At 41.7% G+C, this 24,846-nt stretch overlaps 1 protein-coding gene across 2 annotated transcripts in view; it reads left to right on the forward strand.

Moving 5' to 3' along the window:
- USP34 (ubiquitin specific peptidase 34) overlaps window positions 1-24,846 on the forward strand; it is a 256,166-nt gene that overhangs the window by 123,787 nt on the left and 107,533 nt on the right. For both annotated transcript variants that reach the window (XM_019549212.1, XM_019549213.1), the window contains 8 exons: window positions 2,146-2,300; window positions 3,739-3,852; window positions 8,395-8,494; window positions 8,680-8,839; window positions 9,291-9,417; window positions 9,522-9,669; window positions 21,051-21,151; window positions 23,899-24,108. In XM_019549212.1, coding sequence (XP_019404757.1) covers window positions 2,146-2,300; window positions 3,739-3,852; window positions 8,395-8,494; window positions 8,680-8,839; window positions 9,291-9,417; window positions 9,522-9,669; window positions 21,051-21,151; window positions 23,899-24,108 — 1,115 coding nt within the window. The remainder of the gene's footprint in view (window positions 1-2,145; window positions 2,301-3,738; window positions 3,853-8,394; window positions 8,495-8,679; window positions 8,840-9,290; window positions 9,418-9,521; window positions 9,670-21,050; window positions 21,152-23,898; window positions 24,109-24,846) is intronic.

The raw sequence follows: 24,846 nt of genomic DNA on the forward strand, positions 1-24,846 counted from the left end.
GTGTGTGTGTGTGTGTGTGTGTGTCCAAAGAAAAGTGGGCTGGTGAAATTTATCTTTTAGTAAAACTGGATTCCCTACAGCAGATTGAGATCAAGGAACCTTTCAGAGAATATTTTGTAGGTTACTATAGCAGTATATGCTTTGCAAGACCAAGAAGTTAGAAGAGTTTATATGGCAATTGGAAACAGATGCAGGCAAATAAATTCTGAACGTTGATGCTAAGTTTGAACCATTTGGATTGCTTTCCTGAAAACAATTAATAAATACAAAAATATTATTGGAGGAGCTCTTCTACTTCTGTGGCATAATAGAGAAAAAGTCTAGAGAATAGTCATTCAAGCTAACCAATTGCTTTCTGTAATTTGTGTTGAATCTTGCTGATGATTCTTAGAAACACCTGGACAGATGGATAAGCAGGTTTTTCAGCAACAAGAAAATCCTGTGCAGAATCTTTCAGAAACATCAAGGAAAATTCAACTCCCATGTATAAGAACAAATGAAAACGAACAATCGGACCAAATTTCTACTACTGGAAATCCTATAGTAGCTACTCATAGTAGCTCTTTGAGTAGCTAGGATCAAACAATAAAAACTGCCATGAATGAGATCCCAAGTCACATGATTCTCCAGTACTGCTTCTCTTGTATTTAGATAAGGCAGCATCTGCTGGATGATATACTGTGCTGCATATCCAAACTGTCATGTCAGGTTTCTGCAGATTTAGTAATGCACTCTCCTGAAGTTAACATGTTTCATTTAAAATATTTTAAAATATTATGTTATTGGTCTCCTGGAAGAATCTCTACTGTTACTTACAGAAAGAATATATAACCCATATGGCCTACACCTAGATTACAGGGGTGAAGAAAATGTATAGTCTCCAGGTGGTTCTGCAGTTGCTTGCCAGAGCTTTCTAAATAACATTTCCCAAAAAGTTTCATGTTAGATATAAGGTAGTAATTAGTAAGATCATCAGTATTAAGAGACATTTTATCAGCCACTTGGTTTCACTCCTGAGCATCTTGCCAAGGAAGAAGTGATTACACAGTGCATTCCAGAATTGTCATTGTTTTGGTGGCCATGAAATACAAGGTTTCATTTTGCAACTTATGGGCCATGGATCTTCAACTACATAGAGCAAATCTTGCAGAAAGTGAGAGAAAATATTGCTATTGTTACCTGCTGGTGTGGTACTGCTTCTGCAGCCACAAAACTGAAGAATCTAACCCAAATCTGTATGTTTATCCAGACATTCCTCAGCATGAGGAAAATGTTAATTTCAAGTCCAAATGAGGATTGTCTTTTGAAATTGTGCTGCTGATAAGAACTTCATGGATTCCATGGTGCAAGAAAAAAGAGACTGGTAACAGTCAGACAAGCTTATAACTTGAAAAACTCTCTCTGCCATACTACAAGTGCACTTGCTGTAAGTGCATTCTACAAGAGCTATACTATCTATGGCATTCTTGACTTCTTCCCGTCATATCTTGTCTGTTGTAGGTTGATTCTGTCCATGTGATCTGTGAGAGTAATAAAGGCATGAAGGACATTTAGGATCCATTTCCTATATCAGTTGTTAGAGGAGAACATATGACTGGCCCCAGCAGTTATTAGATTGAGACAAAAGAGGAAGGCAAAAATTATTGTAATATATGGTGCCAGTGATAGAAGAGTTTTGATATGTTTCCTTGAAGAAATCTGGAATATAACCAGCACTATAACCAGCTAATTAATGCACTATGATGAAAGTTAAATTCACAATTGATGTCATCTTGAAGGAAGTAATGGTGAAATCCTGCAAAGCATTATTTTCAACCACAATCTTAATTTCCAATTAAAAAATGAAGTCCAGAATATAGAAGCCACCCCTGTTTTTATAGGTGTAAGATCCCAAGTCAGCTCATGGGAATAAGTGTTTGTATAGTTACTGACATAACCAAGAATCAAAAGTGATAGCACTCCTTTGTTCCCTCCAGTCTGCACAAAAGTTCTGGAGAATGGGATGTCCATGGTGAATTCTTTGGCTGCTGGTTTTTTAAACTTTTCAGCTTTACAAAATGTATGTTCCTATTTTAGGTAGAATATTTGAATTTGTTTGCTGTTATAAAGGAACATTTTAAATATTTTTTTTTTTGTTATTTCTAGGGTTGAGTTTAGAACAAGTGGACATTTTATGGCACTGTTTAGTAGAAGATTCTGAGTGCTATGATGATGCACTACATTGGTTCTTAAATCAAGTACGAAGTAAAGATCAGCATGCTATGGGAATGGAAACCTATAAGCATCTTTTCTTAGAAAAGGTATAGAAAAAGAATTTTTGTTTGATCTGATTAATTTTACTTAGTGTCTTCATCTACACCAAAATGATTTTAACATATTTAACATTATTTCAGTGGGGCAAGCCTTCCCTTTTTGCAGCTTAGGGGGCTCACATGCAATGGACTTATACCTTTTCATGGTAGGGGAAAAATATTTAACTATCCATTCCTGTTGAGTCTTAGAGTCAACCATAGAGTCTTAGTGGGTGTGTGTGTGGTGGGTTTTAGAACAGGACAGGACAGGACTGTACTGAGGAAAGACAGGCTTTTCTATATATGATCAGACTATTTCTGTCTTCTGTACATGGGAGCAAAAGGGGGATCAGTATTGTAGAAGTGGCCATGGTGCTTCTTTAACTGCTTTACTGACTTTTAAAACTCATTTTTCAAGCTTTCTCATGTTGCCATGCCCTCTGTTCTAACCTAAACCTCATTGGCTTGTAACTTGGTGCAGGATTGCTAATTAAATAACAATTGCCTGTTATAAAATCTTATTTTTTATCTACTGACTTCCTGTCACTTTATTATTATGGCATATGGTATGGCTTATGCTTCATTTGTCATTGAAACTGGGGAGATGGGAGGGGGAAGAGTGCCATTTCCCCCTTTTTTTTTTTCTTTTTTTTTTACCCTCTTGTTTTGACTTCCTTTAACCTTAAACATTTTACAACCTCAGCCTTCAATTTATGAAGGAAGTTAGATCTTTTTCTGAAGTACTTATATTGACAACTAAAATCCCATGCTTCCAGGATAGATCATCTAAACTGAACCGTATTATTTTAATCTGGGAAAAGTAAATTTTACCCCTCTGCTCATATACCTGGAAATTACATCTACAGGACTGAAAAGTAAATTTCTACTTTGTTCTAGACTTTAAATTTCCACAAATCTTACAGTATAAATCAGCGAGATTCAAGTGATGTTTTGAATGATAAAGTATTTGGCATAGTATGTTGTTTCATTTTTGCTTTTTATGCTACCTACTTATAAGTAGGTACAAAGTGCGAACTGCAAAGTAACAAATACTGTACATCTAGATCTGCGATTCCGGTTACTGTCTCCAGGCATCATAGTTACTTTTAAACTCTGAAACAGAGTACATTACCCAATCAGCCTATTGTTGACAAACTGCTAATGATATAGTATTGAAAATGTTTTTGTCCCTTCTAAACTGTTCTCAGGGCCAAGTGGGATGGGTAGAGAGCAAGAAATGCACAGTGGAGTTATCAGTGGTTTGATTTTTATGTAAAGTTCTAATAGATTTATATTTCTTATTGAAACAGTTTGACTGACTTAAAACTTGTTTGTTTTGAAGATAAGTGTTTTGATTCTTTGTGCTGATAGAGTAAATGCCCTGAAATATTGTCAGCTTTATCATTGTGAATTTTCTTTTCATAATAAAGCAAATTTATTTATTTAGATGCCACAGCTGAAGCCTGAAACTATTAGTATGACTGGTCTAAACTTATTCCAGCATTTATGTAACTTGGCCCGATTGGCTACCAGTGCATATGATGGAGGTTCAAACTCAGAGGTAAGTACGGACTTCATGCTACTATTGCCTTTCTTTCTTAAGTTAATTCTCTGTAAATGGAATACCCTTAAGAATAGTTGGAATGATTTTGTACTGGGGGCTGTGCATGGTGTTTTGGGAACACTGAAATTGTGGATGGTACTCCACTTTTTAGAAGGGGACAGCATGTGCTCTCTTCTAGCTGATGTGGAGATGAGCAGAATTGTGACTAACTCCTCACTGTGTTCCTTGACAGGACTGCAGTTGTGTGGTTTGTGGGGTGTTTTTGATTTTTATGAATGAAGAAAGGGGTAGAAGCTACAAAGAAAGTGTTACCTCCATGTGTCTACTCCCCACTGTCTATGCAGCTATAGTTACTTACACTCTAACCATAAATGTAATGTGTTAAGTAGCATATTTGTTTCAGAGGGTAGATTAGAGTAGGTCTTATGATTTACATTCAGTTAATAATAAATGCAGGGTAGGTGATGGTCTTTGTACAGTACTTGTGACCCTTGTTAACAGTAATTTTGACTAGAAACGCACCATAAAGTAATATATCTTATATTTTATGTAGTATACTGTAATGTCCTTTTGGCTTGATGGAGGTGCTTTACACACACAGTATCTCAGAAATGTAACTGCATTTGGGATGGCATTCAGTGACCTGCTGTGGTGTGAAGGGGTGTAACAGCAGTTGAGGAATACTGTTTCTTTAGAAAGAAAAGTGCACTGGGCAAAGTCTTCAGTCAGATGCAGGTAACTGAGCAAGGGCTTGCTATAATAGATTAAGCAACCAGGGAAAACTGAAGATAGGGGCCACTGGGCTGTAAGTAACTCCTGGAGAGCGGAGTTGTGGCAGTGTAGAGACCCAGCATGGGATATGAGGTTATGCTAGAGATTGGTGCATTTATATTTGTTTATATTTGTGTTTTGTTTAACTGGTGGCTTGGGAGTGGCTATAAGGGGCTAGTCCTTTTCTAGGAGGATAATCACAGAATCATAGAAGTAGGGTCTGAAGGGACCTTGTAGATCTTCAAGCCCGAACCCCCCGCCTGGGTGGGAGAAAAAGACTGGACTCAAATGAGTCCAGCCAGGTAGTCATCAAGCCTCTTCTTAAAGACCCCCAGGGTAGGAGCCAGCACCACTTCCCTAGGAAGTTGGTTCCAGCTCCTAGCCGCCCTAACTGTGAAGTAGTTCTTGCGGATGTCTAATCTAAATCTACTCTCTAATAACTTGTGTCCATTGTTCCTTGTCATACCAGGGGGGCACTAGGGGAAACAGCATCTCCCCTAAACCCTTCTGGTCCCCCCTAGTGAGTTTATAGACAGATAATGTGCCTCCAAGTGAGAGAATTTTGAGTTCACTTCATTTCTGCTCTTGCAAAAAAAAAATCAGAGATGTGTGCCAAACAAGGTCTCTGACTTTGGTAAAGTCTCATTTAAAGACTTTTTTGTGAAAAGCAAAGACTTACCATTTGAATGCAACACATTCATTTTCTCTCTACAATGAAAAAAGACTTGTTAGTCAAATAAAAGAATGTTACAGTAACAGATATACGATGATCGGGGTGCACCGATAGAGATTTTTGCGGGTGATACCGATAGCTCATTTTTAAGGACTCATATCGGCTGATACTGATTTGATTTCCAATACCCAGCCCAGCAGCGTGGAGAGCTGCCTCCAGCTGGTAAGTCTGGTGTGGTGGAAGGGGAGCGAAGGGGCTGGTGGGGCAGATCAAAGCCCCCTGCAGTGGGGGAGGGTGTGGGGCGGGGGCTGGGGCTCAGCAAGTGCCCCGCCAAGGCAGGGTGGGAGCAGCATGGAGCTGCGGACCATCGGGGAGGAGGGGGAAGGTAGGAGGCGGCTTGTGCTGCTTGGCCAGGAGCCACTGGTCCAGCACTCACCCACTTGTCCAGCGGCTCCTGCTGCTGCTCCCACTGCTTATCTGGGAGGGTATGGTGGGGGGAGGGGTGTGCCCCTGGATGTACACAGGGTGGACTGTGCCAAGCTCTTCCCAGCGCAGTCCAACCCTGCTGGCAAGTGGCTATGGGGCGGGGGGCTGCAGCCACAAATTTGCCACAGCCCTTTCCCAGCACAGCCCCACCCTGCTGGCAAGAGCTTGGTGCAGCCTTGGTCCCAGCCCACCCCGCACAGATCTGGGGGCATGGGTCTCCCCGCCGCCCTGTGCCTTTCCAGACGAGTGGCAGGAGTAGTGGTGAGAACCGCCGCATGAGCAGGCAAGCATCGGGTCAGCGGCTCCTGGCTGTGTGGTGCACAGCAGCAGTAGCTGCACCACGCTGTCTCCCCTCCCCTCTCCCCCCCGATGAGCTGTGGCTCTAGGCTGAGGTTGGAGCAGGGGCGAGCACTGCCTCAGCTCCATACCCTCCCTCACCATGGGGGACTTGATCTGCCTTCCCCCTCACCCCCAGCCCCTTTCCTCCCTCCCCTTCCACCACACCAGACTCACCAGCTGGAGGCAGCTCTCCATGCTGCCGGGCTGTGCTCCTTGCCACCAGTGGTACACTGCAGCTGCACGCGTGCACGGGCCATTTATTGGCCAAATTATTGGCCTGATATCGCTGATTTCCGATATAGTAACTTTTCTTTATATCAGTGCTGATCCGATATCAGACCGATGTATCGGCAAGCCTCTAATGATGATGAGAGCCTGAATGAAAGTTTTAGCAGATGGACAGGTAGGGAAAGGCTGTAACACCAATGTTATCAGACCTCTTGCATCAAATTACTTCTTGGACAAGATTATGCATTGTGGACTCTCTGGGTTTCTTCTTAAAGTCCTGGAACCATTTCAAAAAAGAGATGTGAAATTCAATACAGATGCCTTCTAGAGTAACAGTGTCCCTCACTTGGTAAAAACCAAAACCCCATTTTATAGTAGACTCTTCTAGTCACAAAAATAGACTGATATCTGAACACAGGTATGTCAACCTGGGGAGCTTAGAAGGGCCACCATAATATACTCAAGTATATTCAAGATCAGAAAAGCTCCAGAACATTAACTTCCAAGATATGCAAATTAGTACTGTTAATTTTTTAGAATGTTTAGGATTACCAGAGAAAGCAGAGCATATTAATTCAAATCAGACATCACAGTGATTATGATGTGTTACATATACAAGTTTGAAAGCATAGATTTTTCTCTTCTTTTGGATATAATGACATTTTATCTGTGCTTCCCCTGGAAACATAGTATAAGTCTTACTTTAAGCAAAATGTCTCCATTGACTTTCAATGAATTTTGCAATATAAATCAAATAGATTTATGCGGTATTTATTATGATAAAATGTGACATCATATGTGGCATATGTTGATTAATAAGTTGGGTGTGAGTTCAGTTAGTCATTATCATAGGGATGCACTCAAAACAACATTGTGGAAAAACTTGGCCAACAAGTTTGGAATGGTCCCTAAGTTCGAAATGCTACAGGTGACCTAGAAAAAAGGCCACAATTAGCTGGATCTATTTTGCATAAGTAAAAACTCACAGATAAGCCTACCAGTGATCACTTGGGGCAGACGATGATTCACAATTAAGTGGATTTGGGTTTTTTTTCCATCTTTCAATTATATGGCTACATGGTTCAGAAGCTGATAAAAAGTTAGGTGGGAAACCTCATCATTGCCTGGAATTGGCCAAGAATGCTGTGGTGCAGCTTTCCTAGTGCAACTTTCATGGAGTTCAGTCCTTATTCTCAGCAAGCTGGATCTCCTGTCTCGGGGCTTGTCTATACTGCCTCTGGCACGCCTCATAGCCTTCCTGAGAAGTATATTCTGCCTGTTTGCTTCCACTTAATGCGTACAAATACCCAGAATAAGACAGAGTTTAGATTGTTCTGAGCACATGCTCTAAGCCCTGCTCTCAGGGTACTATCTTGGCATATCTTCAGGGCTACTGTAAGCTAGCTATAGTGCCTTGTTCTTGGGGGTTGGCAGTAGCTGGGGGGCAGGACGTGCTCCCTTGCTGTTGTTCCTCTGTGTGACATGGAGGTGGTGTAGACATGTCATCAGTATCTGCTACTGTAACTTGATCCATAGTTACCGAGCTTTTTTTGTGGCCCTTTCACCTATTTCTCTTGTTCAGGAGTGTGGTCAGAGTTCTGTTGATGCCAAGATAGAAAGATTAGCATCAAAGATTGAGGCTTTCCATCTCATTATATATGCCTTATATAATGGCTTGGGTATTAAAAAGTGTACCATCATCTCTTCTCCTAGACTTACTGCTGTAAACTCACGCCCAACCACTTACTGGGTAGATAGCTGAATTGTGTCAAGGCTTCTCACAGGGCAGTCTATCTGTCTGATCCCACACTTGCATTTGTTTCCTGCTTCGGGGTATCCAAAGTTGCCAGCCTTTTCAACCTACGAATCTAAGTTGCAGTAAGGGAGGGACTCGGCCAAGTCAGTGGATTTTATGGACAAAGTTGAGTTATCCATAGTACTTTGAGGGAGAGATACAGTGCATAATGTCTCTCTGAAATAAGGAAGAGGTTTTTCCTATTTGTCACACATCTGGGTAACAGCTTTTTAATTTTTCTCTGTAGTTGTGTGGTATGGACCAATTCTGGGGCATTGCTTTACGAGCACAGTCTGGTGATGTCAGTCGAGCAGCCATCCAGTATATTAACTCCTATTATATTAATGGTAAGAATTCTCAGTTTTACTTGAACCAAGGTATTAAAATGTCAGGAAAATGTTACAGTTTTTATGTTGTTTTGTTGAAATTAATCCTTTTAAAGATGCACAAACATTTTTCTTTTAAATGTAAGTACAAAACTTAACTGTTTTAAGTTCAGTGCTTATGTAGATATTTAATATTGATCTTGTAGGTAAAACAGGTCTTGAGAAAGAACAAGAATTTATTAGCAAATGTATGGAAAGCCTAATGATAGCTTCCAGTAACCTTGAGCAAGACTCCCACTCAAGTCTCACCATTATTGAAAGAGGACTTTTAATGCTAAAGACACACCTGGAAGCTTTTAGAAGAAGGTAAACAAATCCCAAGCCAAAATGTACCAAAGACTTGTAATTATTTTCTTATAATTTGTACTTAATATAAGTTTAAAAGTTAAGATTGAAATTATGAAAAATCAGATTCATTTTTTCACTTAGGTTTTTGTTTTCTGGTGTGTAAAATGGGGGCAACAATATCTAGTTTACAAAGGTGTTTTCTGAGGTTTAATTGGATAAACATGGTTGGCAGAAAACCCTGGTGACACCGATTGATATCTCATGAGGTTGAAAAAAGTGGACATGTTTTTCAGGGTTTTTTATTTTTAGTGGTTGTTTAACTTGAGAAATATTAGGAATATCAAGCCTTATTATTCCATTTTTCTCTTGGACAACTCTGGAAGATCATAGCCATTTCAAGCATTTGATTTAAGTTAGTGTTGGAAAATATGCATTTCTTTTTATATGTGATTTTTACCTACTTCTTAAGGTTTGCATATCATCTGAGACAGTGGCAGATTGAAGGCACTGGTATTAGCAGTCACTTAAAGGCACTTAGTGACAAACAGTCATTGCCCCTAAGAATTGTATGTCAGCCAGCTGGTCTTCCTGACAAGGTAATTAGAAGAGTTCTGATTTTCAAAATGGATTTTATTCCTAAATCATTACATGTCATATTATCTGTTGTGCATTTTGGAAAAAAATATGTATTGTGTTTCAGATGACTATAGAAATGTATCCTAGTGATCAGGTGGCAGATCTCAGGGCTGAGGTTACCCACTGGTATGAAAATTTGCAGAAAGAGCAGATAAACCAACAAGCTCAGCTTCAGGAGTTTGGCCAAAGCAGCCGGAAAGGAGATTTTCCTGGTAAGTTGTACAGTACTCATAGCTATAGCTCATCTTCCATATTTGGAATTCATATAGAGGGTAAAAGATGCTTCTTTAGGCTATCTGGGGAAAAAAGATCAAGCTTCACTTTTGGCTTTCTTTACATATGTATTTGTGACCATCAGCAGCTTCATAGTCTATTATTAAATACCTTATTTACTCAAATCCAAGGTGAGGTTCCTTCCACCCCCCATCCAGTGGGGGGTGGGAGGAAGCCCCTTGTCTTGGATTTAAGTACAAAGGGGTGTGTGTGTGGGGGTGTGTGAGGGGCCCATGATTGCTGGAGCTCTGACTCTGCCCCCTCCCTCCTCCCACCTGGTTACTGGCTGACATGATTCCATGCCAGCTGGGGATACAGCACAGGGTACTGTAGCCCAGCATGGAACCAGACTGTTGTTGGCCAATAAGCTGGTGGGGAGGGGGCAAAGTCTGTGGGGGGAAGAAGGGGAGGGGGAAGGCTGCAGGGGGACAGTTACAGGGCAGAGGCTGCAGGTTGGGGGAGAAGAGGTGGCAGGTGGGTCCAGGTGCTGGGGAAGAGGAACAAGTGATGGGAAGCAAGGGATGGGGGTCAGGCTGCATGCCCCACCCATCCCACTCTAGCAGGGGGGAGGGACACATTTAAGGCAACCCATCAATAGATAGACTCCATACATAGAGAACTATAATGATTTTATATATTTTCCATGTTTAGAATCTAGTTACTGGTGTGTTACCCAAATCCAAGACTTTGAATTTAAGATAAATATAGTAGTCCCTTGGCAGTGTTATCATTTCTTTTAAAGATTAAGGGAAGAACATTTAGAACAAGATACATGCATTAATAACAGGTCTAACAGCGAGGTTTTTATTAGGCTGTGGAGTGAAGTAATGTAACAGTTGAAACATTTCAAATGCCTTTGAAATGTGTCAAAGGGCCAGCTATACAGATATACCAAAAGTGGTCCATGTGCTCCGAAATAACACCTTTTGAAATGAGGTGCTACTTTGAAGCGTTTCACTTTGTTACATGTGTATGGGCACAAAGGACCCATAGGTCCCGCAGAATCCCACAGTACTCCATTCTCCCCATATTCCCTCCCCCCCAACAACCCTTCCATGTGCAGGGAAGGAGAGCAGGGTGGACTTGACAGCCTGCCAGAAGTCCAGACACCGAGTCTCTGTGGAGTGCTGCCATATCCCCACTTGGCAGCAGAGAGCCTTCACTGCTACCCTCACAGCCCCTGATCCTCTTCCGCCAGGCCCTGCTGAATCCTAGGGTTACCACTGGTGCTAGGCACTGGTGACTGGAAAACCCTGCTTACCTCTCTACTCTGTTGCTTTGTGCTCTCCTCTCCTTTCTACCCTTCCCTCCATTTGGGGGGTGCTGAGCCCCTGTCTTTTCCCCCACCACCCTCCTCAGGGCAGTAGAGATCAGTTTTGTAGTGTTCCAGCTGGGGCTATCACAGGGTACGTGTCCCAGAGCTGAAACAATAACACTTCGAAGTGTTTCCAAACCCATTATATTTGGAAAATTTTCAGAAGTTACTTTTGTTTGTGTACCTTTAGTTACAACCTTTTCTCTTTTTCTTCCTTGCTGTATCTTCCCCTTCCCCATTACCATTGTTGATTTTTATTTATTTATTTATTTATGTTTTTATTTATTTATTTGGCTCATTGCCTTATTTCTTATTTACTTTGCAAGCTCTACTATGTGTTAGTCTGTGAGGGCCATGCACTTTTATGGCACTATATAAGTAAATAATAAAGGTTCAGTGTTTATATGGGTCTCACAAATAAGTATTCAGCTTCTAGTTGACTATGAGGATTGCTTTACTGCATCTTTAAGTCTTTTTGCAACTGTGTATTTTTATTATTGATAATCTTGTGGCAAAATCGCTTGCTTGTTTTATTGATGCTCTTTATGTGGAATTTCACTTTGTTCTTGAGGCCTCTTTCATTTAATTGCTTACAGTAGTATAGATTCTGTTGCTCTTGGTGCTGTCTGATACTTTTTTTTGGTTAAGGGAGATTTCTGGTGTATCTTCTGGGAAACACATTTGTCTGATTCATACTTGGTGCTATATGTCACCTTCCAAACTTTTTTTTTAGATATGCTTCCTTATAAAACACTTACTGTTGTCAATCACAGTTTTTATTTAATTAATCTGGCCTCTGTTTCTTCTGGTTCCAGGCTGAGGTTATATGTGCCTGTGTATGATATAAAAGCACATACATATTTAAGAACAAGTATCATCTACACTAAGCCAGCTTTTCTGTCTGCTGGCCATCAATATAAGTTTATGAAATTTTTTTAGCCTTACTTTCTTGCATTCATGCCCAGACGATTTTAAATCCATTTTTAAAAGCTGGTGTTATCCATGCACTGGACACTGAGCCTTAGATATTTTGTTTACTTTGGGTTTTCATGAAGTCGTCCTTCTTTCCAATTCCAGATTTTGGAAGATACTTATAACAAAGAAAATATCCTGTTCACTTACCAACTCTCCCAAAAGAGCCATGGAGGGTTATATAAATTATATATATTTTCTCCCCACGGGGAATATATATTATAAATAATAATTATATATAATAATTATAAATATGGGATATTTATATAAAATATTATGTATTTATAATTTTATTGTGATTTTTATAGGCCTAAAAGTCAGAAGATTGAAACTGCAGTCCCACAACAGCTGTAATTTAACCAGACATCTATGAAGGAAACATTATGGTTGCTGTAGTAACCATCACATTAATTTCCTTGATTTGTACACATTTTATATTTCACCAGAGTATTAAAATAATTTATTTTTTGCATTTAATACCCAGATTATTAACCATATTGCAACTGGGAGATGGGAAAACTACATATATGGATGAGTGTAGTCTGTTTATTGTTTATGCACCCAGTGTCCTACAGGTAAGCTTAGACATCTACATGACATCCCTGAGTGCTAGATTTTTATTCGCTATTAGAGTTAGCTGACAGATATGTGAAATTATGCAACTAGACAGATTCCTGTTAACTAGGCACTAAATGATATCATGCTCACAGCCTCATATATTTGGAAGAATATATACTTGTGATTTTTGTTCTCAATAAGGCAGTAATTGATATAGTAGCATATAAATTATTGAGACAGCAATATCACCTACCACTTTTAGTCAGACTACACCTTGTTTCAGGGATTTAACACATACAGTTGTATTAAGTACTTATAGACATTAGGGCTGTGCAAAACAGCTGTGTTTTCATTCAGTTTCAGATTCTGCTGTTTTAGAGGGTGGTGATTCATTTCAGTGTTTTGAATCAACGTCCTGTTTCATTTTGGCTGAATCTGTTTCGGAGGTTCGGCTCGGCTGAATCTCCTCTGAATCTGTTTTGAACGGGCTGCAAAACAAGCTTTGCACAGCCCTACCCAGCCAGGTGGGGCTTGGGGCCCCAGCGGAGAAGAGAACGGAGCTGTGGGTGGCTTGAGGGGGAAGGGGAGGGCTGCTGCCCTCTGTACAGGCGAGGAGAACCCTGCGCAGATCTCTGATCCCTGTCATGCGTGTTCAAGGGGCAGGGAAACAGCGCAGAGCGGAGAGCAAGCCTGCTGCTCCCTGCCACCTGACTTGGCTCTACGCAGAGCAGAGATCTGCACCAGGGGTCTCCTCACTGCAGCTGCCTGCCCCAGTGATGTGGGGCTGCGCAGGGTGGGCAGTGCCGGTGAGGAGACCATGGTATGGATTTCTGCTCCCTGTGGTGCCAGGTTGCATGGCAGGGACCATCACTGTGCTGCTGTACGACCTGGCTCTTCAGGGAGCAAAGATCCATGCCAGGGGGTTTTCTCACTGCCACTGTCCGCCCCAGGCAGCCCCATATCACTGGGGCAGGCAGGGTGGGCAGCAGTGGTGAGGAGACCCCCATGTGGATCTCTACTCCCTGCGGAGCTGAGCTGCGCATCAGAGCAGCAGCATACAGCTGTTTCCCTTCAAGCCCAACTCCAAAATTTTCCGAAACATTTCCAAAATGTTTTGGGTGCCTTCTTTTGTTTCGGAGATGTTTTTTAGCCTTCTGTTTTCGATTTGGATTTGGTGTTTTGGGCACCAAAGCAGCCCAAAACACCTCCAAAATGAAATAGCTGCCAAAATTTTGCGCCGCCGTAATAGACATTCTAATAACGTTTTTCAGGATGCCAGGATCTTAAGTTGCTACAGTTGAGTGTGTAGGATGCTAGTAATCTTTTAAGCTCTCAGATTGTCTTGCAAGCACAGTAGCATTCCTAATTTGGTGTCCCCCTGATCCTCTCAGTGTCAGGTAGGGGGTGCTTTCATCTTTCTCTAGCAGATGGGGCAATGTCCTGTAGCTGCCTACCAAAGGAACTTTTTAGAGCACTGGAGGACTCTTTTTCTCATGGGCTGTCTTGCCTAGATCCATCTAGTGCCTCAGCAGGTGGCTCACACTTACCTGCTTAGGAGAAGGACACGCTGCAGGTGGCCAGGTTCATATTCTGCATTGTAATTACTGCAGCATCCTTTACTTTCGGTTTGGTAATGCAGTCTTTTCCAGATCAGATCCATCTAGAATATTGCTGAAGGGGTCATTTTGTTTAATGTGTTGCTTTGACCTGGCATCATGGTTTGGAACCACTGGTTACTATTTCTCTAACATAACACACATGGGGAATCTTTATACATGCTCCAGGTGTGGGGGGACACCTCGAGTGGCTCTGAGAGTGTCAGAGTGCAGTGTTTCATGTATTCAATGTACCCATGCTTCAAAATGGTGGCAGGGGTGCTTTAATTAAAGCTCCTTTGTGGGCCCTGCAGGGGTTGGGGGGTAGCAGCCCCCATTTGGGGAACTGTGGCCCCTGGGGGCCCAGTTTGTGAGCTGTGCAGGGGGGCTGTGCCCTGCAGGGGACAGGTGACCCACCCATCCTAAGCAGCCCCCCCATGTCCTGCCCACACCCACAATCCACCCACAAACCCCACACCCCCAAGCCACCCCCACAAACCCCTCACCTGCATACCTGGCCCTGTGGGACAGGAGTGAGGGGACTGGGGCGAAGGGCAGGCTGTGGGTTGAGAGTGAGGGGCAGGGCACTGGCTTACTTCACTCACATCCTGGTGAGCAAAGAGGGTAGGGGCAGCTTTGATTTTTCTGTGACAAAAAAGCCAGAAGTAAATGCCAAACTGTATAGATTTTTAGAATTTATTTTATTAGGATGATAGAGGCACTGGTCCAAATTGTCTAAACATTGTAAATATATCAGTAAGACACTGCCCAACTGATTTTGATGCGTGACTTTGGGATTTTTCTATTAGGGATTTTGCAGTTTTTAAACGGAGAACACCAGAATTCCTGCTAGTGAGCCAAGTGGCAGGACCCAGGCAGAGGAGCCTGCTCAGAGCTGACACCCAGGACCCAGCTGGAGGTGGCTGACCTCCTGGTTACTTGGGGCCAAGAGGACATGCTTTGACAGTTCAGAGCAGGCCACCACACTGATAACATCTTCCAGGCGATAGCTGCCCAGATGGCCGGGTGGTGGCGCACGTGGCAGTAGTGCCACACAAAAGCCAACTGTGCAGCCAGAGGTGCAGATGCCTCTACTGGCCATGTAGTCCCCATCCAGTTCTGGCAGGTGCATGTCCTTGGGGTCACATGCTGTCGCTGGTGCCAGCAGGTCACAGCCAGGCAGCAGCCCCCACTGCCAGACTCTGCGGTGGGTAGAGGGTACAGGGAACTCTCAGGGCTGCTTCAGTAGTCCAGCTGGCACAAAGGGTAGTGTCCCCAGATAGCAACTGGCCAGGCCCTGGAAACTCCTGAGAGCAAGTAGCCCTAAGCTACTTGCCAGGGCAGCTTTTTATACTGCTGTGGCCAGCACAGACAGGTTTTTATACTCTAGCTCTAGCTCCCCCTGGCTGCAGGGTTATTTTGCCCCAGGTGGCACAATTTGCCCCACACTAAAGTGCATATCCAGGGATTTGCTCTGCTTCTGTTTGAGCTGCTGCAAGTGCACGTGCCTGCATGTGTGGATGCGCCCTAGGAATGTCATGAAGAGGGTTGCAGAGACATAGCTCTGGGATACCATAGAAGGTGCTTCCTTTCCCTGCTGCTGTTCTCTGTACAGCTGCAGGGCCTTGTGGTGTGGAGTCCAACTAGCTATGTGCCTGGAGGAGTGGCACTCTGAATAACTTCACTCAGGATGCTGTGCTACGCAATCCATTTCCTGCTGGCTTCCCAGTTGGCAGTTTGCTCCCTCATTGTAGCGGTGCTGGCCACATGGAAAAGAGGGGAGAATAGAGGGTATAGGACTTTCCCCAGGAGAAACAGCTGCTCTGGCTCCTGGGAAGCTTGCTTAGGGTTCTGTGCCACTGATCCCATTTCCTGCTGGCTTTGGTACCTGTAGTTTTGCTCCCTTATGTCAGTAGCAGCACTAGCCACATGGAGGGGATGGGGAAAAGGGGTTTGGGACTTTCCGCAGGAGTGGCACATTTCCCGAACTCTGGGAGCCTGGCTAGGGCTTCACACTGCTTAATTCCCTGCTGGTTTTGGTGCTTTCTGTTTCTTCTCTATGGCTGCATTCACATGACTGTGGATGTTTGGTTCCCCAGGGACAAGTGGCAGCAGTGCACCTTGTGCTGCTGCTGTTTGTCCCCAGGGAACACCTATGCCACGTGCACTTTGGTGCATAGCAAGTTACCCTAGGTGGGATATGGGAGTCTGGGGCCAGCAATGGGCTGGCCTCAACAGCCTTACCTGGGGGCATCCCAGGGCTGCAGCAGTGCCAATTCTGCCATGCAGAGCCTGGCCAGCAGCTGCAGCATGGCTCCAGATGGCCCAGCTCTACTTTTGAGCAACGCGTGCTGCCCATGCCTGCGCTGCTCCACCTTTTTTTTTCACGAAGGAGCTCGTGCATGGCCAGTGCTCCCTTGCACTGCACAGAACATCTGAATGTGTGGTGTGTGACACTGCAGACATGTTTGTGGCACCACATACGGCACTGCCTCGCTTGTCTGGACACAGCTGATAGTAGCAGTCATGCTGGCCATGTGGAAGGGAGTTGGGGAGAGGGGATGACACTTTCCCCAGGAGCAGCATGTGCCTTGGCACCCAGGAGCCTGGACTAGGGCTCCACAGTTCTTACCCTATCACCTTAAAATCTCCTCACCTGCCCCTCTTCCCCAGCCTCCCTCTTACTGGCTCACTCCTCTCCTTCCAGATTTGTCCTGTAGACAGGACTTCCAGCAAAGTCTGACATTTCTTGGGGCATGTCAGGCTCCCTTAGTACACCCACTGAGTGGAGCGATAACCAAAGGGGGATGAGTTGCACCCTCTGTGGATCCACCTTGCCTGTCTATTTTGTTTCCCCATGTTGTCCCCATGCTTGAGATCAGTCCCCCTTAAACATCTGCCAAACTACCTCATTGCCTGCCTTCAGATCTCCTCCATCATAAAACATGATAGCTAGGCTGCTAGAGTGTAGAGAGCTCTGCCTAGCACAGTGACCAGCATTATCTTTGTTCCTGGGTCTCCTTCATTTGTGATCTTTTGTCTACTTTGATTACAAGGTCTTTAAGGCAGGAGCTGTCTTTTTTGGGGGGGACTGTGCAGTGCCTAATGCAATGAAGTTGTAGTCTGTGACTAGGCTTTTAGATATTGTGTCTAGGGAAGTGATGTGTAATAGTATTAGAAGTTGTACATATGAGGACAGGATTTGAGGTTGTATGATGCATTTACCCTTGTGAGAGTTTTTTCCTGTAGTATTTACTTTATAATAAATCTGTATATTTTGAACTTCTCATCCACTACTTTTTTCTCATATTAAAGGAGCAGATGATTTTGCTGTGTCAATTTAAATACAGCACAGTTGAAAAGTTAACAGCTCTTTGTTTGGAAACTGAAAGCTGGTTATGTCATTCTGAGTGAGGTAGAAATTCGAGTAGTGTTTGTCAACTTTCAGCCAAATGAAAAGCATTTTAAGTCATTGTGACAGAATATTAGAAATATTTATCTCTCTTCCTTAAGCGTACAAATCCTGGTATCATTATGTAATTTTATTCAGTTCTTCCAGTGGAAATTAATCCGTTTTTAGAAATTGATTTTTATTGCATGATCTGACCTCAGGCTTTCAACTTTCAGCTGTGTGCCTTTTCTTCAAGCCTTTTCTACTTTCTTATTTGTTTGCTCTTTTTGTAAACATGACTGGTATCTCTTCCTGCCACTTGGCTCTTTCAGTACTCTTTGGTGACCTCTGCTCCTTTTCGTCATCTGGGTGGGCTTCCATTTCCAGCTGTTTTGCCCAAGCCTTTACTTTTATTCAGCATCTCTCTGCTTAAGGTTAGAAACCAGTTTTTTCATGGGGTTCACTTAGGTGTCAACTCCAATTTACATCTTAAAAGTAAATTTTACAGAAGAGTTGAGAATAAAATGTTAAATAGAATAAAATAAACTGAGATAAGTTATTCCTCGTTGGAAGGAAAGCTACTAGCAAGGTCCTAAGATTGGATAAGCAATTTTGAAGCCATACATTTCTGATATTTTTGACATCTTGCCTCTGTCAAGGGAGCATCTGAAAATGCCCAGCTGCCAAAACTTTGGGAGTATATCTGTAAGTACTAGATGCATTCACGTTAATGTTTTCTCCTAGCTGTCTTTCAGTACTGTCAACTTAATATTTTGTGGCTTCTAGTCATCTCCCAAATCAGTCTTGAGGGCATAGGAACATTACTTTTTTAAATGTTGAACACTTTTAAATTATACCTGGAATTGTGGAACTACTTTTGCTTTTCATAGGCAGAAGCATCTCATTCTGATTTCTCAAATGATTATTTTAGTTTTGGAGTCTTTGCTTGTGTGTATAATGTGCATTATGTGCCTTAGTTTACTTGCTTGATTATATACTGCTTGACTGCATGAAATTAAATAAAAGGAGGCTGTTGGGCAAAAAAGGAAGCAAAAAGGGGCGGGGGGAAATAACTTATCAGAGAGTAAACTGTGGGTCCTGGCATATTATTAAAAGGGGAATGAATTCCCTCTTGTTAGCTTCCAGCTACCTGGAAAGGAAACGTGATGCTGAGTGGTAGCAGTTAATAGACAAAAGTCTGATGTACCCTGCTGCTCTCTTTCATTTTCTCTATCTCTTTCACTCAGCTTTGAGACCTAAGGAATTTTAGGCTCAGGGGAATTAACCAGAATATTGTAGGAAAAAAGATAGAGGGTAGGTTAGGTTCATGTACGTACGCAGGTTGCCTTTGTTGTTTGAACCCACTTCTCTGAACATTATAATTTTGTCTTGGAAAAGCTGAACTGTTTCACTGCATATGTTTTCAGTGTATAAAGCTCACAAGAGGGAAGATTTCTGAAGTGAATCTAGCAAAATTAGCTAGATTCCAGGGTTACTAAAGCCTGGAGACACTGTCTAAAAGTGGCAGTCATGGAAATGCTTGGCACTAGGAGAAGAATGCACTCATAAGAAACTGCCTAAGAGTGCCAGGCATAACATACTTTGATCTATGATGGCTCTGTTTGCTAGATGTCCCCGGGTGGGTAGCTCAGTTCTCAACTTCTTTAGAGTAAAGGTGCTCCTTGGAAGATGGTAGCCCTTAGCTTTCACTCATTTCTTGGTTATAGAAAAATAGAGCAGTTCTTTTGTTACAAAGAACTCAGAAAAACCAGAAGTCACAATGTTTTCTACACTGTGAAGTCTTACTTGAAATCTTTGGATTTATCTTGTGAATCCTGTGTAAACGTTTGCACACTTAACAGGGCTAATGTTCTGTCACCCCATGGTACCCTTAAAAGGATCTCATGGCACCACACAGTGCCACAGCACTGTAGGTGAGAATAACTGGTACAGCTAATCCATCAGTTTAGTGCAGGACACAAACTCATTATGCATGATACTTCATGGTTACGTACTTTCCCTCTGTAAATTAAGTTAACCTTTTTTAAAGTATTTCCTTTAACCATTCACAAGTCTTTAACCATTCACAAGGCTTGTTCAACATTCAGACTTCTGTGGAAGGCATTTTTGTGTCTTTTGCCTTTCAATAACATGCCTTTTTCAGTCCAAACTTACATTTTTGTGTTGCATTGCTTTTTTCTGTGGCTGATTTCCTTACCGGTGTCTTGCAAAAGAATTTTAAAGCTGCTATGAGTTTTATATTGGATTACTTCCTTTTGCACTCTGATTTTGGGATATGTTAACTCTTCATTCATAAATATAGATGAACACAATTTGCAAATTCATTGCTATTTTTTTTTTTTTTTAATTCTGGTTGGGTAGTACACTTGATAACTTAAGTTCCTCAGTTGTATCAGTTGCTTGTGAATCCCCCTGAGGAAGTCCAGTTTCATCTCTTTTGACAAATACAGAGCTTATTATATATTGGGCTTTTGCACAGTGTCATGATTCTTAAATACTTTCTCACTTTTTATCTAATAATCATAATTATTTTCCAGTATTCATCATCACTGCTGTAGTAGAATCCTTACTAGGAAATTTGAAAGGAATTTTAAAATCTGTAATGCAGGCATTTTGCATTAAGATTGGATGAGTTTTAACTTAACCATGTATTTGTCAATAGACATAGGAGGCACTTCAACATGTGCTTTGAGGGGGGCACTTTAATTTGAATGGCTACGAGAGCTGCTCTAATGGAAGCGCTGTTGTGTCTTGTATATCAGCATCCCTGGTGCTTAAAAATGATGGCAGGGTGCTTGAACTAACGCTTGTTTGAGCTTTAATTTAAGTGCCCCTACTGCCATTTTAAGTGTGGGAATGCTGATACAGGAGACGCAGGAGGCTGCTAGAGCATGGCAATTGCCATGCTCCAGCAGACTCAATTAACTGAGTCTGCTCCAACACACTGAAATTCCAGCACATTGGAGCAGCCTTGCTACCCGTGTATAGGTACCCAAAGACAGTAATGAATTTAATAACTAAATCACTTGCCAAATAAACGATGAACCATTTTTGGCTGATTTAATTGTAGCATTAAAAAAACATTTGATGGTATTTAAACCTTGTTAAAACTGTTAGCATTTAAAATAAAGCTGATGAAGTAATTTTTCATCCCAGATAGTACTGAATCTCACCTGAGCTATCATAATCTATTACCTTCTTTCTACTTTCCAGTGGAAAACCATATATTATGTAATATTTTTGGGAGAGGGTTGCCTTTTTATTACAAGGTATTATTGTATCAAACTAAAGCAACATTTAGGGCCTGATCCAGAGTTCTTTGCAGTCAGTGGGAAAACTCTGTTACCAGGAAACTGTTATAAAATGATGTTTCTTTTATGTCAATAGACTCCATGTCAATACTGATATTAATTTGAATTTTAAAATAATCATGGTTCCAGAAATTCACTGCATTGTTACTTATTGTAGGTGGCCTAATGGGACCCGTGAGAATGATTTCATCTGGGCATGAGCTAACAACTGATTATGATGAAAAAACACTCCATGAATTGGGCTTTAAGGATATGCAGGTATTACCAGTGTGCAGATTACAGACAAATATAATACAATCACTTGATGTGCTCTTTTTTTATGTTAAGTCATATAATCAGTAATGCTGCTTGCAGACATTTAAAAAACCCCAAAAAGACGCATTTTACCGGAAGAAGCGGCGTGTTACTTTGAACCAACTCTACAGTGTCTGTATATACAGTGCACTTCAGCGGGGCTTTCTGGTACATTTCTCTAAAGCTGCTTCAATCAGCTATTGGATAAAAGCACCAAGAAAGCCCCACTAAAGCACCTGACCTATACAGACATGGGGCACGCCAGGTCCAACTACCGCAACGACTCTTCTGAGCATGTTCTGGGCCCATACTGAGTTTAAAGTAGAATGCCATATTGGGGGTGTTTTTTAATGTCTGCAAGCAGCCTAAATGTATCAGGTGATGAAAAGTAAAATTCTCTCTGGGAACACCTTAAAAATCTTCTGAAGTCCATTTACTGTTTCTTGATTCATAGCATACCTCCTCATTTCAAAAATAGTACCTCCAGTTCCTGTGGACATACATTTATGTTCTGCTGCTCTGTTGTCCAGCTGTTGAAAATGATAGGCGTGGTTTTAACAACTTCTGGTTCTGATTGTTTTGGTAGAAATAAAATGTGGAGTGCTCATTTGACATAAAACATTTAATCTTATACACAGTAAAACTCAGATCACAAGTATCTGGATGTTTTCCAGGATGATTTATTTTCAACAGGTTGCTGAATTAGGAGTGAAATGCTTAGCAGCTTTTACTAAAAAGTATGCAGCTTCTCCACTCAGTTGGAGCAGAGCAGCTTATCAGAGGAGTGAGTGGTATCCTTTTCTAGTCAGCTATCTAATGCAGCTGTTTGCTGTGGCTGCAAACTAGCCCTGACTAGTTTGCCAGTACTCATCTTCACAGAGTTGTGAGGAACCAAGCCCTCTGACGAATCAGGGCTTTATTTTATTGAGAAAAAAGAGGCACGATTGCAGAATTGGACATCTAGTTGGGCCCAATAGTCGAAACTCAGGGTAATTTCAAAACAGCTTATCCCATTAGCAGTGGAATGGGAGGGGCCATAGTCACCCAAGCTGTCACCATGTTTTTCTTTTCTAATGTTTAAAGCCAAAGCATTCTATAAATGCTTTACGTGCAGAGCCTCTTTACTGTAAAGGGCTATAGAGGCTCACAACCCTTATCAGTATTTTGTGCAGGGGATTAGCAAGCATCCTCTGGGACTAGGGACAGAAAATACACATAAACTGGTATAAGTGATCAGAAAGTAGTTCAGAGCTGTAACAAAAGAAGTTCAGTGCACATAAACTGCTTTCAAAGTGGCTAAAACCAGTTTAAGATAAACCTGGATGGATGTAGTATCAGACTTAACTGATTTAAGTTAAATCAGTTTTATTGAACTTCTGTCCAAGATCCCATCTGGATTCAGGTTAAGTTATAGTCCCCCAGCATCCCAAGATGGACCGCCCCTACAACCTCCTCCCCCAGGGTGGGTGAGCTAACTTTGGACCAAACTGTCTGCTTCTGTTGAGCAGGAAGGTGTGCTCTAGTGCTCCTCCCCCGGCTTCTGGCCTGGGCCACTGCAGGCATGTGGCTGCATTTCTGGAATCAGAAGTGAATGTTTGTTTACTTGCTTATCTGTGCAGCTTAGACTAACTTGCAAAGACTGAATCGATTCAGCCTGAGGCTTTGTGACTGTCTGTACTTAGCCTGGGGGTGAATCCAGCCCCCTTTCCAAACATGTGCTTATATCTGTGTATTTGGAAAGGAGGTTGTCAGTGTATCTTTCTAACCCATGGGAGTTGAAGGAACCAACCACTGTATACACCCTCCCCACCTCCCCCCTCCCCCCCTGCTCTTAATAGAATAGACTTAAAGGAGGAGTTTTTAACAAGCAAATTGAAAAAATCTGATTATAAATGTTTTTCACATACATGTATGTTTAATATGCTTCCTGTGGAGGACAAAGGCAAAGCAGACCTCTAGTATAGTCCAATATATGTAATTTGGGGGTTATTACACACTGATACATTAAGTAAAAGATCAACAGCAGAGATGCTTGTATATACTTCAAAATTAGATTCTTATTTTTTTTCTTATTCAAAAGATAACTTTAAAAAAAAGTATGGTAAACATATTGACACAAAAATGAATTTGAATCTCACAATGGACTTTTGAAGGTTATTCATGGTTGACCCAACTGTGATGGGTACCTGATCATACAGCTAAGTAGTCAAAGGGGGCTGGACTTGATATTACCAATGGTTGCTTGCAGAATTAAATAAAACCTAAAGAACAAAAAACCCCATGCCAAAGAAGCAGCACATTATTTCAGCCTGGCTCTGCAGCATCTAAAAGATTGTGTGCTTCAGCAAGCTTTTTGGTGCTTTTAGCTAAAGCTGATTAGATAAACATGCTATTAGATAAAAGTGCCAGGAAAGCCCCATGAATGTGCCTGATCTTTACAGACATTGGATAAGCTGCGTTGAAGTAACGTGCAGCCTTTTCTGGGCATTGTGGGGCTCAGTGCACTGAGTTTAAAGTAAAGCACCAGGTTTTGGGGGGCTCTTTTAAGTCTGCAAGCGCCCGGTGTCACTACTTTGCATGGTGATGGTTACAGAACCTGTAATGCGTAACTATGCTAGCCCGCTGGACTGATAGACAACAGGTGGACCTTTAGCCTTTTGAGGTATGACTCAACTTTTCTCTCCCTTTCTCTCTCCACCCTTTATTTTTAGATGGTGTTTGTATCTTTGGGTGCACCAAGAAGAGAACGTAAAGGTGAAGGTGTTCAGCTTCCAGCATCTTGCCTACCTCCTCCTCAAAAGGACAATATTCCAATGCTTTTACTTTTGCAAGAACCTCACCTTACCACCCTGTTTGATTTGTTAGAGATGCTTGCATCTTTTAAACCACCTTCTGGAGAAGTGGCTATGGAAGATAGTGAGGTAATTTTAAAGTAATTTTAATTACGGTGATTACAGGTCATCTAATGTAATTAAATCTGTTTTCTCTCTCCAGTCTATTTCTGGTGTTACCATGGTACCCATATGTGCATATACATATATATTTTATATATGAATGTATGTATGCATGATATATATGTGCATATATAATTAAATACACAGTTATAGGTGTGTGCGTGTATGTAAATTCTGATATCTTTATACTGAATTTCATTGGTTTATTATTTTTATTACACTTACCTTCTGGATATTTGAGCTTTTTAATAATCCATCTGTTATGACACTTACGAAGTTTCCTAAATGTTCTCTGAGTTCTAAAAATGTGAAACTCCAGACAGGATATGTACTATTGAAAAGTTATTTGCTTTAGGGGATTTGAAAGACAAGTTGTAAAGTTCTGTAACTACATAGAAGCCAAAGAAGTTGCATTGGGACTATATTTGCACAAAATGTTGTTTATTTAATTACAATATTAGTTTGCATTGAAATTTTTTGTGTAGTTTTATAACACAGTGCATAGAGTAACCCCAAATCCTTTAGTCACTTTGGGCATGTCTACACATGTACTTTACTGTGGAGAAGACTAATTTGGTTTGCAGTAAAGCGTCACCATCTACACATGTACCACAATTAAGGTGCGGTAGACTAATTTATAATGGCCTATGGTAGTTTCATCAGACACAAGAGCTGTCCTACACCAGAGTAAATAACTGTGATTAA

This window comes from Crocodylus porosus, unplaced genomic scaffold (assembly GCF_001723895.1).
Source record: "Crocodylus porosus isolate Cpor-Errol unplaced genomic scaffold, CroPor_comp1, whole genome shotgun sequence".
Classification (NCBI taxonomy): Eukaryota; Metazoa; Chordata; order Crocodylia; family Crocodylidae; genus Crocodylus; species Crocodylus porosus.